Here is a 13,008-nt window from a genome sequence, read left to right on the forward strand (position 1 = left end):
TTTCAGAGTCCTCATTTCGAGCCTATAGTTAAGTGGAAAGATTTGGAGTTTCAGAGACCTCATTTCGAGCTTATAGCTAAGTGGAAAGGTTTGGAGTATCATGCGATGCATCTGGCGAATTCACGGGCTGATCCTACGGCTGTGATTGAGAAGCTAAAGGAGATAATGAAGAGTTTTGGCTGCTGAAAAAGGAAAAAAAAATTTGGTTTGTGACCTGTGAGTTGACCTGTGAGTTTGAAGCCTTAGCGGGCACGGGATGATTTTTGGTTTGTTTCAAGGGTCTAATACTGATTTTAAGCTGATCTAAGAAGAAGCATGTAACTCGACAAAAGGTTTTGGGTATAATTTGTTACAAAGCTCTGAACTATTGTAAGTTGTAACTAGCATATTATTCTATGTTTGTCTAACATCTACGTTGTTTAAAATGGTAGTCTTCTTAATCCCAAGATATTTCTGTTCTAATATCTGCATTTTATAGTTTTATGACCCTATATACTAGATATTTCTAACAGAAACAAATTTAGTATCACGTAAAAGTAAACAAGTTAAGTAACAACTACCAAAATAATATTAAAAACAGTACTTGATTTGGAAAAAAAGTGAAAAAATGGTAAAGGAGATACCTTCCCATGAAAGATGGTAAAATCTGGAGATGCGGGGTATCGATCCCCGTACCTCTCGCATGCTAAGCGAGCGCTCTACCATCTGAGCTACATCCCCATCGATATCTTTTCGAGAAGAATGGGAGGTAAAGCTGGTGCAGCGATTCAAAGGGGCAGAGGATGGAGGAACAAAGACGTGATAAGGGCTTTGAGGTTTCCATGATGGTTGATGAATACATCACAATCCTGATCATCGTAATAGTGTTAGGCATCGTACCAGAATCGGTGGTACAGCTTGTTAACTCCTCTATCACCATTAACCGCCAGTACTTTGGTATTATGGGTGGTGTTGTTTCATTGCATTTAGTGAATGATTTCAAATAAGTTAATCAAAGTGAGATTGGAACGTGAAACGTGATCCAGAAGTTCATTTGTTAGGTAATTGAAGAAGGCAATTGTTAAAACATTGGAGTGGAGCACATAGAATGAAAATGTTTTGAAACATGATTCTTGTTTTCATCTGTTCTTTTAACATCTACAAAAGGAAGTAGTAGGCTACAAAAAAAACTTCGATCAACGTGAGCTAGGGAACGCGAGCTTCTTGGGTTTTGTTAAAGATTTGCAGAAGGATGAGAAAGCTCCTTTGATCTCTTCATGGATTGGGAGAGCCAAGGAGAGTGGTAAATCATCTTTCAGACTTCTGGTTTGATCATGTCTCGAGGAGACAGAGTGAGCCAAAGCTGTTTGCCTCTTGTTGAGTCCTTCGAGGATGAAAGAAAAGGCACCAAAAGTGACACAGCTTTGTAGCATTGCTTGTGGTGCACCTGCAACACACACGATCATCAAACGCACTGTTAGGAAGGCTATGCATTTATATCTTCTACGTCTCAATTGGTAAGTACTTACCTGGGTAACTAAGAGCAAGGCCAGTGCAGCATCCAGCAATTCCAACGTTAATGGCTGCAAAAAAATAGAGATCATGTTAACATAATAAGCAAAGACACGCTTAAGAGTTCAATTAGACTATGCATGTTATATAGCACATGTGAGGAAAGATAAGAAAGAGAGAAACATTAGAGAGTCTCACCATCATCTTTCCCTCGCAGTTTCTTCAGAAGGCAAACAACCAAACTGTGCACTCCAGATAAAATCGCAAAATTCTAGCAAGAAAACCACAATTATTCAGCTGGATTTCTGAATGATTAGCACACAGGAATATAACAAGAGCTCGTACTCAAATTCAAAAGATTTAAAATTTTACACACACCTTTGCAGACTGACCCGCATCCGCAAATGATCCCTTAAACCCTTTCTTCTTAAACAATCCAGAACCTGAACCCCCAACTTATATCAGTGAGTTTATAATGGTTACACCAGACAAAACAATCACATAAACTGATTCTCTAGTCATTAAATCAAGTCGTTAACAAAGTCAACACACAAAGCTAACAAAAACAAACTTGAAGAATGCCTTTTCGTGTAAAAAAGCTACACCATTGACATCTCCACAAACCACTGTTGTTCCTTAAAAATTTAGGCAGCATTGTTATTGTCCCTAACTCAAGTAATCGTGTTGTTCCTAAGTCGCTAGAGACAACTAATGAAACCTAAACTAAGAGTAACGTTCTTGTATAGAAAATCTATGCTAAAGAAGTCTACACAGACCAGTATTTATACTCATCAAGAACCGAATCATTCACAACGAAGAGAGATATTCACCATAGCCGAATATAGACCCCATGACGGCGCCGCCTGCTGCATCTCCGGCGAAACGGCCGAGACAAACGGCGGTGGAAGGGACTGTCAATGCCATGGAAGAGTCATGATTGGTCAAATCACTGGCTTTGCGGTTATCGTTTGAATCGGAATCGTGGCTCGTGTCGACGTCTACACCGTTTGAAGGATTCTCGGCCGCCATAGCTGAAGCCTCTGAAGCTGGAGAGAGAGTTTCGCTTTCTACCTAATCTTTAAAAATTTATTCTGGTATATTTTTCAACCTGTTGTCAAACAGTATTCATGGGCCTTTGTTGGGCCTTAAATAAAGCTACTGTGTCTCAAGGTCGGAAAATATACACTTCGTGCTTAACACCTTAAGATTTTAAGCAACTAAAAGTAAAAATAAATCAAATTTCCTTACGCCCCCCCCCTGTTAGATTAACAAAAACTTTGAGGAGGGAGAATAATTAAACAATAATTTGTAATTAGGAGACAATATCGATTTGTACGTTAAACAAATAGGAATTTAAGATTTTAAGCAACTAAAAGGTAAAGAGTAGGCACCGAGATGATAGTGACATTTTTATGTTATAATATCACCAATTATAGTTTGAAAATTTTGGCATCAAAACATATAATAATTGTCAAAAGAAAAAGGCTAATAATAAACAATGATATTTATTTAAGCAACAAAAAAACAATGATATTTATATTATACATGAATAATGTCAATATACAAAAAAAGTAGAAAAACACCACTTTTGGATCTTTTTTTTATCATTTTCAACTTTCTTGTGGGTTCTACACATCTTCAAGAAATTTCAAAGTTTTAAATACCATATCTAACTTTAACATGTGTAGTGATGCATTCATATCCACTCATTTTTCAAAAAGAAAAATAATATTTTTGTGTATACATAGTTGGAAAAATTATAAATACACTTTTTCAGAAATTCTATAATTATTTTTAAATAATCATGTTAATAAAAGTCTACAGTCTGCAAAATTGTATTTAGAGGAAAAAAAAGAAAAAAGAAATGATTAGAGAACATGTGAGAATATCACTTGATGATATGCTTTGCTAGAAACTGATGAGTGGGCCCCGAAGCCCATTTGCTACGAATAGAAAAAAAAAAGAAGAAGCTAAAACGCTGTCCTCTATCTATCCTTTCTATCAGGAGGAAGACTCCATTAACGCTTTTGCCAGCAAAAAGCTCAGACCTTTCCTTCTTCCTAAACAGCTCTGTAAGTGATATCATCCTTGTGAAGTATTATTGTAAATCTTTTCAATCTTTTTTTTTTGTCTTTAATGGTCTCATGGAAAAGCTTATAGCTTTCAATTATACCTTTTTTTTTGTTCACAGCCGAAACAGTTGAATTTTATGTAAATAAGGCTATGTCCCACTTTTCTTAGTGGTCCGCCATTGAAGTGACTGTGCCAAACCCTAATCTTATCTCTCTTTCTTTCCGCCGTCCCTAAAAAATTTCAACTTAATAACAGTTTTTGCATTTAAGTCTCTGTTTGAAAATTCTCAAATGTTGTTTTGTAACTTTCTCATGTAAACTCACATGCTTGTTGCTATTTTCAATCATATTCTTACACGACTACAACTACGAGTTTGTCCTTTTACTCTCTTTTTCATTTGTTTTAATAAGTTTCTCTTTTTGGGTTGCTCTGTTAGAGAAAATCAGCTGCCTTCTTCTCTTCTCTCTCTAGTTGCAGATCATAGCTTTGTTGTGGGTTTAAGGCAAGTTTTGTTTTAAGTGATTAACCCCTTTTATGTTTTGTGTTGAGTGCGAACTGTAGCATGCTTTGTTTTGAGTTAGGATCGAGCAAGAAAATCTTTAAACTTTCAGTTAGGATCAGTAAGAAAAAAGTCCATTGCTTTGTTATATGAAACTGCTCATGAGTTGTTTGACTTGGTTAGAGTTTTGAAAGACTTTGTACCTGTAGTAACTCTAGTTTTCGAATTTTGTTTCTTGCTGAATATGTTATCTGATCTTGATCTTTGGATTTTGGCTGTGTATATTCTTGATGAGTCCATCTCGAAGAGAGTTTGTTTCATTGTTCTTGAAGTTGTGGAATAGCCTTTTTGCATGCTAGAAGATAATATTTAAACGCCATCGCTTGGGGAAATAAATTATTGATCATGAACACATACTTCACTTTATGTCTCTTCTGAATCCATGCAAGTTGCCAAAGAAAGATGAGGCTGTTTACTAATGGACCTTAATGTTTGCAGGACTGATTCTTAGGGTTTTGCAATGGACTCTCCACAATCTGTTGTTTCACCATTCAAGATTGGTGAGTCCGAGAAGGAGAAGTCAACTTCTGTGCAGAGCTCTGGAAACCGATCAAACGGCATCAAAACCAATGGAAAAGATTCCGACCTTGTTGTTGGTACTCTCGAGGTTCATGTGCATCAGGCAAGGGATATACATAACATTTGTATATACCACAAGCAAGACGTTTATGCCAAGCTTTGCCTTACGAGTGATCCTGAAAACTCTGTCTCCACCAAAATCATCAACGGCGGTGGGAGGGATCCGGTTTTTGATGACAAAGTCAAGCTTGATGTCAGGGTTCTGGAGGAGACTTCCCTCAAGTGTGAGATTTACATGATGAGCAGGGTGAGGAACTATCTCGAAGACCAGCTGCTTGGTTTTACTTTGGTTCCTATGTCGGAACTGCTCTTCAAGAATGGGAAACTTGAGAAAGAGTTCGCTCTTTCTTCCTCTGATCTGTACCATTCGCCAGCTGGTTTTGTTCAGTTGTCTCTCTCCTACAATGGATCCTACCCTGAAGTGATGGCGTTTCCCACTATGCCTTCATCTGTTTCTGTTGATGAAGCTACCAAGAATCCACAAGGATCTGAATCACTTCCTGGTGAATTGGATAAGATAGAGTTTCCAGATCCTAATGTCGCTAATGAAAACGAGAAGATGGTTTCCGAGTATTTTGGCATCTCTTGTTCTACTATCGACTCAGAAACTTGTGACAGCTTGGTTACTTCTGATACTGAGAATCATGTAACCAACTCTGTCACTTCTGTACTGAAGCAAGATTCACCTGAGATCAGTAATGCAACAAATGAAGCTGCCTCTCCTCATGCTTCAGCTCACTCTGCAACAGAAACACCAAACCATGATCATCTCAACTCCAAAGCGGATTCTCAGGAGGAGTCGGAGAGCGAGGCTTCCAAAGAGAAGACTGTGAAACCCATCTTTAGTGTGGGGGTTGAGCAAGAGTCAAAGGTAGTGCAGCAGGATATAGTGGACATGTACATGAAAAGCATGCAACAGTTTACTGATTCACTGGCTAAGATGAAGCTTCCTCTGGACATTGATAGCCCAACAATATCAGAGAATTCAAGCTCTGACTCTCAGAAGCTGCCAACACCAAAGAGCAGCAACAACGGATCTCGTGTGTACTATGGGAGCAGGGCTTTCTTCTGAGCATATCTGTTTTACCAAGTTCAGAGGAAAGAACTCTCAGGTCACTCACTCCTAGACTTTTACTAATGAAGAAAGACTAATCTCCTAATAATGTACTGTTTGATGTTGTATCTCCCATCTGGTCATCTTGATGTTTTAGTTGATGTGAAATTATTATTATTATGTATTACTAGTCTCCTTTGTACTATATGAACCATGTCCTCATCAATGTTTGTTTAACATCCACAATAATCTATAAAGCATAGTGATCAATGCCAAAGATTGCTTAATTATTCGTACAATCACTGTCACTCTAGGGACCCCATTTATCTTTTGTGACCATCAAGAGGAGGTCCGGTCCCATAGGTGGGGGAGAGGGGCAAGGAATCCAATGATTCAGCTTTCTCAATTAACAAATGTTCTCTGGTTAGTTGAGGTGTCTTTTTCATAGGATCTTGAGATGATGCTTTTCTGTCTGTGTACCATTGGGGGTAATAAGGATAAGGGAATGCAAACAGTGATATTGGTAAAGATTTAAATATCATCAGTCATCATACGGTAACAGAGAATGAAAATGGTTTTGACTAATTAAATTACTTTTTTTTTACATTTTTTTGTAGCTAGCTAGTAAGCAAGCAAGCATTAGAGGGGAACTTGGATCACTTCATTAGCTCTAGTGATCATATGCCGTTTGCAGATCCAGGCAATGGACCCATCGTCTCTGTATCTAACTCTCCACAGGCCAAACTTCTCTGCAATGTCCTTCCCAGTTGAGCAGTTCTGTTCCCTCAAGTAATCAATGAGCCACTGTTGAGCTGCTCTTTGCTCTTGCTCCTGGATATCTCTATCTCTACCTCGGTTCCTACCCAACGCAGCAGCGACCCCTACGGCTCCTGCAGCTCCAGCCGCTCCAGCCATGACAGATGGGGTGGCTAGGTGAGCGATTGCGTGGCCCAAGTCAGGTATCATGTGTCCCATCCCAGCTGCCCAGTTTGCTCCAATCCTCAGGGCGAAAGTCACAAGTGTCATGAAGCCTGTCATGTATGGAGCCAAGCACTTGACAGCGCGGTTGTCTATCTGCATCACATCACATCCAAGCTGATCTTCTACAACGTGCATCTCCCTTCTGAACTCGCATAACATGTGTATCCTTAGAGAAACCATGCCAGGAACTATTGATGTGATGAGTCTTCTCCCGTAGTTCTCTGGTGTGATGAAGTAAAACATGTTTGGAACTTTTCTTTCATCCATCTGGACATTGTAATTGACAAGGTAATCCACTTTGTGATGAAGCTGGATCAGAAGCCTGTGCTCGTAGTATCTCAGTCCTTGGATCTCTTGCTTCAGGTCTCGTATCTCTTGCTCAATAATCTTGAGCCTCCGAAGTACTGCTTCTACACCCTTAGCAATTCCACCGAAGCTAGGATCGACGTTCTCGAGCTCATTGGTCACAGGCACTGCTTCGGGATCATCCTCGGTGGGAACTTGTAGTTCTTGAGCTAAGATGTGCAGATCATGGTACCTTCTTTGCAATACTTGTCTAAAATCATCATCAGAGAGGAGGTCCCGGGCTAAATCAAATCCAGCTCTTAGAACAGTCTTACCTGAATCTACAGCAGAGTCCCATGTGTGTTGATAGTCATACATAACCTCCGCAGGAACTGATGATAACGCTTCTTTTAGCCTCTGGAGGGAAACGAACTGACTTTGTCGGAACCGGGGTGGAGTGAAGTCCTGAACGCATTGTGGTCTTATGATGTGCTCAAGGAGGATTACACCGTGGCAGCTGTTCTGGATAGCCGGGATGACTAGCTGGTTAATGAGCCTCAAAGTTTCTGTCAAGCTCTTTGTTGAACAAGCAAGAACATCAATGTAATCTCCCAACTGTCCTCCAAGCTCTACTCTAATATTAATGCCTTGGATTGTTATATCGATGAGGTACTTCTCAAGGCTATAAGTAGCCCCGTGTTGGTTCTTCAGTTTCATGATTCTGTTGTGAAGATTCACCTGTATGAACAATCGGTAAGTTTGCGTTCTAAAGAGATGAAAGAAACAAAAGAATTTTATTAAGCCCTTACCTGTAAACGAGGGAAGAATCCAGCTGTGAGGAACATGTGACTTGAATCATCACACAGGAGATGCCTTCCTGAATAAACACAGTCTTGTGCGTTGTTTATCTGCCATTTCTGAGTCTTTCCTCTGCCATCTTCTAGAATCGATGGGACTAACAATGAAGAGTCTGGACTAGAAGGATCTTCTTCATAGCAAAGTTCTAATTTCTTCATTAGCCGCACAAGATCACACACATCCAAGTGCTCAAGTACCTTTGAGGTCATCCCTGGAATAGGACTCTGCAAACTACTTTTCAAAATCTTCTCCATCTCTTTCTTGCTGACAAAACCGTTCCTTTGCTTTCTTGAATCAAGCTTTATCAACTGAGCAAGAACCTCCCCACAAAACCATTCGTAGTCTAGTATCAAAACCTCACACTCATCAAAGTAAATTACCTCTCCTGTTTGGTGAAGGCAAGTGGCTATGGCTCGCCGTCTCGTCTCCACAGTCTCAGTGTTCTCGTTGCGAGACTGTACTCTCAGGGAAGGAACTTTGTATTGGCAAAGGTCTCCAAAGGCCTTCCATCTCATAACAGGTCTGTTTGAATTCTCTGATCTCCACTCTGATAAGAGCTGTACCATATCATTGCAAAGCTGATAAACCCGGGGAACTCTTTGAAGGATGGCTTTGCTTGTTGTCCTAATATGATTTGTGAGTGAACTAACCGAAGGAGATGATCTTGCATCAACTGTGAACACCGTCGGAAAGAAATCCACCGAATCTTGAAACTTACCTCTCACTCTCTCGATAGAACCCACAGTTGCCTGAAAGCTTTCTGATTGCTGGTTGGTTTTCTCCGAGTGCGTGAGCACAACTGTGACGTTTGGTTTCATGCATTGTTGAACCGCTTTTCTCGAGTTGGTGACGATGAACCTAAGCCAGTACTGAAGCTCTCCTTCTACTTCCGCTGGTGTTTTCGGTTCTTTGTTGCTCGGTTTCTTAAACAAGCTCAATATGATCAAGAAGAGACATGGGCTAGGGAACATAAGATCATGAAGAGCGTAGAACTCGTGCTGCCCCGCAAGATTCCACATCGAGATCTTCGTTTCCTCGTCAATGAATGTCTTTATTTTCATTCCACCAGCTGTCTTAACGACTTGCTCCACAGGGTTCATCAAAGTTCTCACATTCTCCACGTATGAGAAGCCAGAAGCAGAGAAACTTTGCATTATAGAGTTGCATAGCGTTGTCTTGCCTGCATAGTCTTGTCCGCAGAGGAAAGCTCTAACGCTCTTCGGCTCAGTAAGCGGCATATCCCTGAATGAATCCGTCTCTGCTTCATCTACATTCCTACCATTGTGTCCCAGCTTCTGATCTATCTCATCTGCTTTCCCTGAGGCTTGAAGCGGAGTCCTATCTAAATCAATCTCCTCAATCAATGGATTAACCTGTAACGTCTCGGTGATTGCCTCCAAGACTCTATCACCTCTTACACCTTTGCAGCCTTGTAACGAAACCCGTCTTAAAGAAGCGTTCTTCTGCAAGCTCTTGAAGATGTGCACGAAGTCATCAGGCCCCAGACTCGCGTCGTCGTGGATCCCGAGATGAACCACGGTCTCGTTTGTTGTTACCATCTTCAAAATGGCGGTGAGTCCATCTCTTCCAATCTTGGTCTTGGAACCTCCAAAGACGAGTGTCTTAAGCGTGATGTTGGCTTGTAACTGCAGAGCAGAGAATCTACTCAACGGACAAAGCAGATCCGCGACGCCAATGCTCCCGAATCGGTTCCCATCAACGTGCAAACTCTGCAAGCTCCTGTTCTTGAAAAGTCCAGCTGCAACATAGACAACGGCCTTGTCTTTAAGACCGGTCTTGGAGAGTTTCACTTCTCTAAGAGTCCTGTTCTGCTCAAGAACCCATCGAAACTCCTTCGCCCACCGCGAGTTCAGCGTGGCACCCGTCATGTCTAGAGACCTAACCGTTGTGTTCATCCCCAACGCTGCAGCGACTCTGCAAGAGCCAAAAGTGTCGATCTGGTAAAGCCTGAGAGCGTTGCTCTCAGGCAAGAACTCAACGACCTTTGAGGTTCTGTCTCTTTTGTGGTCTCCACTCCACACGTGGACCTCCGTCTCTCTGTTCCTAGCCAACACGGAAGATATCAATGGCGTCGCGGTGAGGGGACTTGAGTCGAATATGGAGAAAAGTTTCAAACTTGAGTTGGTTTCGATCATCTTCGAGAGCTCTTCAGCTCCTTTAGACCCAATCGAGTCTTCCCAAATCTGCAACTCCTCTAAGGAGTCGTTAACTTGGAGAGCCGAAGCTAGAAGCGTAGCTCCTCTGCTTCCAATCCTCGACTCTGAGAACATAACCTCTCTCAACGAACTGTTTCTTCTCAGAATCTCCGAGAGCTCGTTCAGACATTGTTCGTTAAGCCTGTTCTTTCTGAAAGCGACCTGCTTTATCGTGGAGGCGTTGTCGAGGAGCAAGCCAAGGCTCTGTAATAACTCGATGTCCCACGAGATTCCTTCGAACTCCAAGTTCCTGAGAGAGGTCTGGGTCTCTAGAGACGTTGCTAGCTCGATGAAGATCTGGGAAAGCGAATGGAGGTTGTCTCTGGTGACGTTGATGTTCATGGAGGTGTCTGTGAGTAGCTGACAATGCGTGGTTTTGCCGGAGGAGGAGGAGGAGAAAGATAGGGTTTGAAGAAGGTTGAAGTGTGGGTCTCTGATTGCTTGAATGAACCATGAAAGATCTTTAAAGGTTTGGTCTGTCTCGGACGCCATCTTTGGACAGGAGACTGAGAAAATGAGGAAAGGTAAAGTGGGAAACGGAAATCTGGTACTAATGTTCTTTATTGTTTCTTTTCAAAACTTTATTACACAAACAAATCTTGATACTATAATGGTGAGTTTGAAAATGATGGGTCACTTTTATTTTTACTAACTTGGGTGATTTTAAAATGTAATAATATTGACCATATCGTGAAATTGTTAAGTTGTTGTCTTGTAATGTGTTTTTTTTTGCTACATAAGAATAAAATTTCCTAGATATGTGAAAAAATCAACTATTATGAATCAATAAAAATCGTCTAAAATATCATCTATATTGAAATGGAGAAAGTAGTTATTACGTAGTTATTACGTAGTTATAATCCCCTATATATTATTTGAGAAACATTGCAACATTTTTTGTAGTCACGTGTCATCACTAGAATGATTTTTAGAATCCTTAGAAAAATATATTGGTTCATCTATATATATAATAAGTTTTTTATTAAACCACAATAAATACATTATTAATGTGTTTCATTATTTTCTTAAATAAGATTACGGAATTGCCTAATGTGGCTAAAGTATATATCACAATTAATGATTTTGAATAATAAAGATTTGATAAAAATAAGTGTGTATTATAATTATATTTGTTTAATTTTAAGCTATTAAAATAAATTAAACAATCATAGTACCATATAATAAAAATTAAAAAAATTATTTATATATTATATTTTGAATTTTTAAAAACGAGTATAAATTACTAAAACTGTTTTAAATTTTAACATTCAAATTTTGTGATCTATGATTTAAAACTTTTGTTATGACATGATACAAATAATTAAAAAATAATATAAGTTGAAAGTCTCATTTAATAAGTATCAAAAATAAAAGATATCTCGATATATAAATATATGTATCATTTTAAATTAAACTATATGCCATATAAAAATACATAAATATCTTAATTTTGAAATTTACTTTGAACATTTTTTTGATAAAAAATTAAAAAAATATTGACAACTAAATTTTTTAAAATATTATAAATTACTTAAACCATTAATCCCACAGTGAAAATTTTGTTATCAAGACTTTTTGCTATAACAGATACAAATGATAAAAAAAAATATAAGCAAAAGCATCATCTAATAAATCGTAATATTAAAATATATCATATATATGTTACTATCATTTAAATTTAATTATATATCATATCAAATAGAAAAAATATTTTTTTGATTTATAAAATTTATTTATATGTTTGCACCAATTTAATTATATAAGTAGTAGATGATGGATTTTTAATTATTCAATATATATATTTATTATTTCATAATATGTTATAAATATATAATATATAAAATAATTTATATATATAATGTTCATCTCGCGCAAGGCGCGAATCTTAACCTAGTTACTAGATAATTTTGATAATGAACAATCATAACAGATAGTTATTGCAATACTAACATATACATAACTAGTTTTAGTAAATAGTTCAGGCTGGAAAGAGAAAGCTAACCAATCAAGGTTCAAAGACATTTTACTACATTTCATCTTGTGATCATGTGCCTATGAGGTCATGTATTGAATATTCCAATAGAGGATTTTTTCCATAACTTGCACCTTCTCTTGGAGATTATTTTGAGTTTTTAATAAATTTAAAATACATATAGATTAATCAGAATAAATGACAAAATAAATAAATATTTTAATATCAATAAAAGCCCTAAAACATCATATTAAATACATATTATTATTTAACACTAGCTGCGTAAGTAACTAATTTAATCAGTTTTCAACAGTCAATACACCTAAACTTATTAGCTTAGAATCTTAAAATTCAGTACACCAAATTTTGTCAAAGAGCATTCATACACCTAATCTTTTTATGAACTGGTTAATACTGGCACCAACATTCAATTCACCTGATCTTTGGTACCAACATTCAATACACCTAGACTTATTAGCTTTTAAATACACCTAATTTTGTTAAAAAAACTGTTAAATTTTTGAGGTAAGAAAGTGACTATTCATATATTTAAGACAAAATTACTTAAAAATTGAAAACGTCACGTACAAATATTTTGGAGAAGGAGGTCAAAAAGTCGCAAAAGGTCCGGACAGACTCTTGTTAGTGGGACATGCATGTTTTGTATCTAGTGTCTACTGCATTGCATAAATCTTAGAATATATTTCACGATTTGTGTGAACACTCACAAGAAAAAGAAAACCAATATACTATCTGATTAAGAGATGTACGCAACAAAATAGTCACATTCCTCTCCCACACTTTGAGTTTGAGAGAGTGATTGGTAAAAATGGAAACTAGAGTAAATAAGAGTAAAATAAACATATATACAATATTTTACTTATTCATTATTTAGAGACAATGAGGGCATCATTAGTGATAGTCCCTCAATAGGTTTCTG

At 38.1% G+C, this 13,008-nt stretch overlaps 3 protein-coding genes and 1 non-coding gene across 6 annotated transcripts; 1 reads left to right on the plus strand and 3 right to left on the minus strand.

Annotated features, from left to right (window-relative positions):
- Positions 1–647: 647 nt before the first annotated feature.
- Positions 648–720, minus strand: TRNAA-AGC. The gene has a single exon. It is a non-coding gene; the product is annotated as a tRNA-Ala (tRNA).
- Positions 721–1,044: 324 nt separating this feature from the next.
- LOC103844986 (mitochondrial import inner membrane translocase subunit TIM22-3) lies at positions 1,045–2,582 on the minus strand. The gene is made up of 5 exons (XM_009121812.2): positions 2,322–2,582; positions 1,870–1,934; positions 1,690–1,762; positions 1,509–1,562; positions 1,045–1,426 (listed from the first exon to the last, which is right to left on the minus strand). The coding sequence occupies exons 1-5, from the start codon at positions 2,518–2,520 to the stop codon at positions 1,176–1,178; spliced, it is 642 nt and encodes a 213-aa protein (XP_009120060.1). The 5' UTR covers positions 2,521–2,582; the 3' UTR covers positions 1,045–1,175.
- A 722-nt stretch (positions 2,583–3,304) lies between these two features.
- LOC103844988 lies at positions 3,305–6,005 on the plus strand. 3 transcript variants are annotated; one of them, XM_009121813.3, is made up of 2 exons: positions 3,305–3,563; positions 4,562–6,005. In XM_009121813.3, exon 2 carries the CDS (start codon positions 4,584–4,586, stop codon positions 5,772–5,774), a length of 1,191 nt encoding a protein of 396 aa, XP_009120061.1. In that variant the 5' UTR covers positions 3,305–3,563; positions 4,562–4,583; the 3' UTR covers positions 5,775–6,005. The 3 variants fall into 3 exon arrangements, with proteins under 3 accessions (XP_009120061.1, XP_009120063.1, XP_009120062.1); XM_009121815.3 differs by lacking the exon at positions 3,305–3,563 and adding an exon at positions 3,659–3,935; XM_009121814.3 differs by lacking the exon at positions 3,305–3,563 and adding an exon at positions 3,661–4,066.
- Positions 6,006–6,254: 249 nt separating this feature from the next.
- Positions 6,255–10,963, minus strand: LOC103844989 (protein TORNADO 1). Its single transcript, XM_009121817.3, has 2 exons — positions 7,832–10,963; positions 6,255–7,760 (listed from the first exon to the last, which is right to left on the minus strand). Exons 1-2 carry the CDS (start codon positions 10,586–10,588, stop codon positions 6,396–6,398), a joined length of 4,122 nt encoding a protein of 1,373 aa, XP_009120065.1. The 5' UTR covers positions 10,589–10,963; the 3' UTR covers positions 6,255–6,395.
- Between the last annotated feature and the right edge of the window lie 2,045 nt (positions 10,964–13,008).

This window comes from Brassica rapa, chromosome A10 (genome assembly GCF_000309985.2).
Source record: "Brassica rapa cultivar Chiifu-401-42 chromosome A10, CAAS_Brap_v3.01, whole genome shotgun sequence".
NCBI classification, from domain to species: Eukaryota; Viridiplantae; Streptophyta; class Magnoliopsida; order Brassicales; family Brassicaceae; genus Brassica; species Brassica rapa.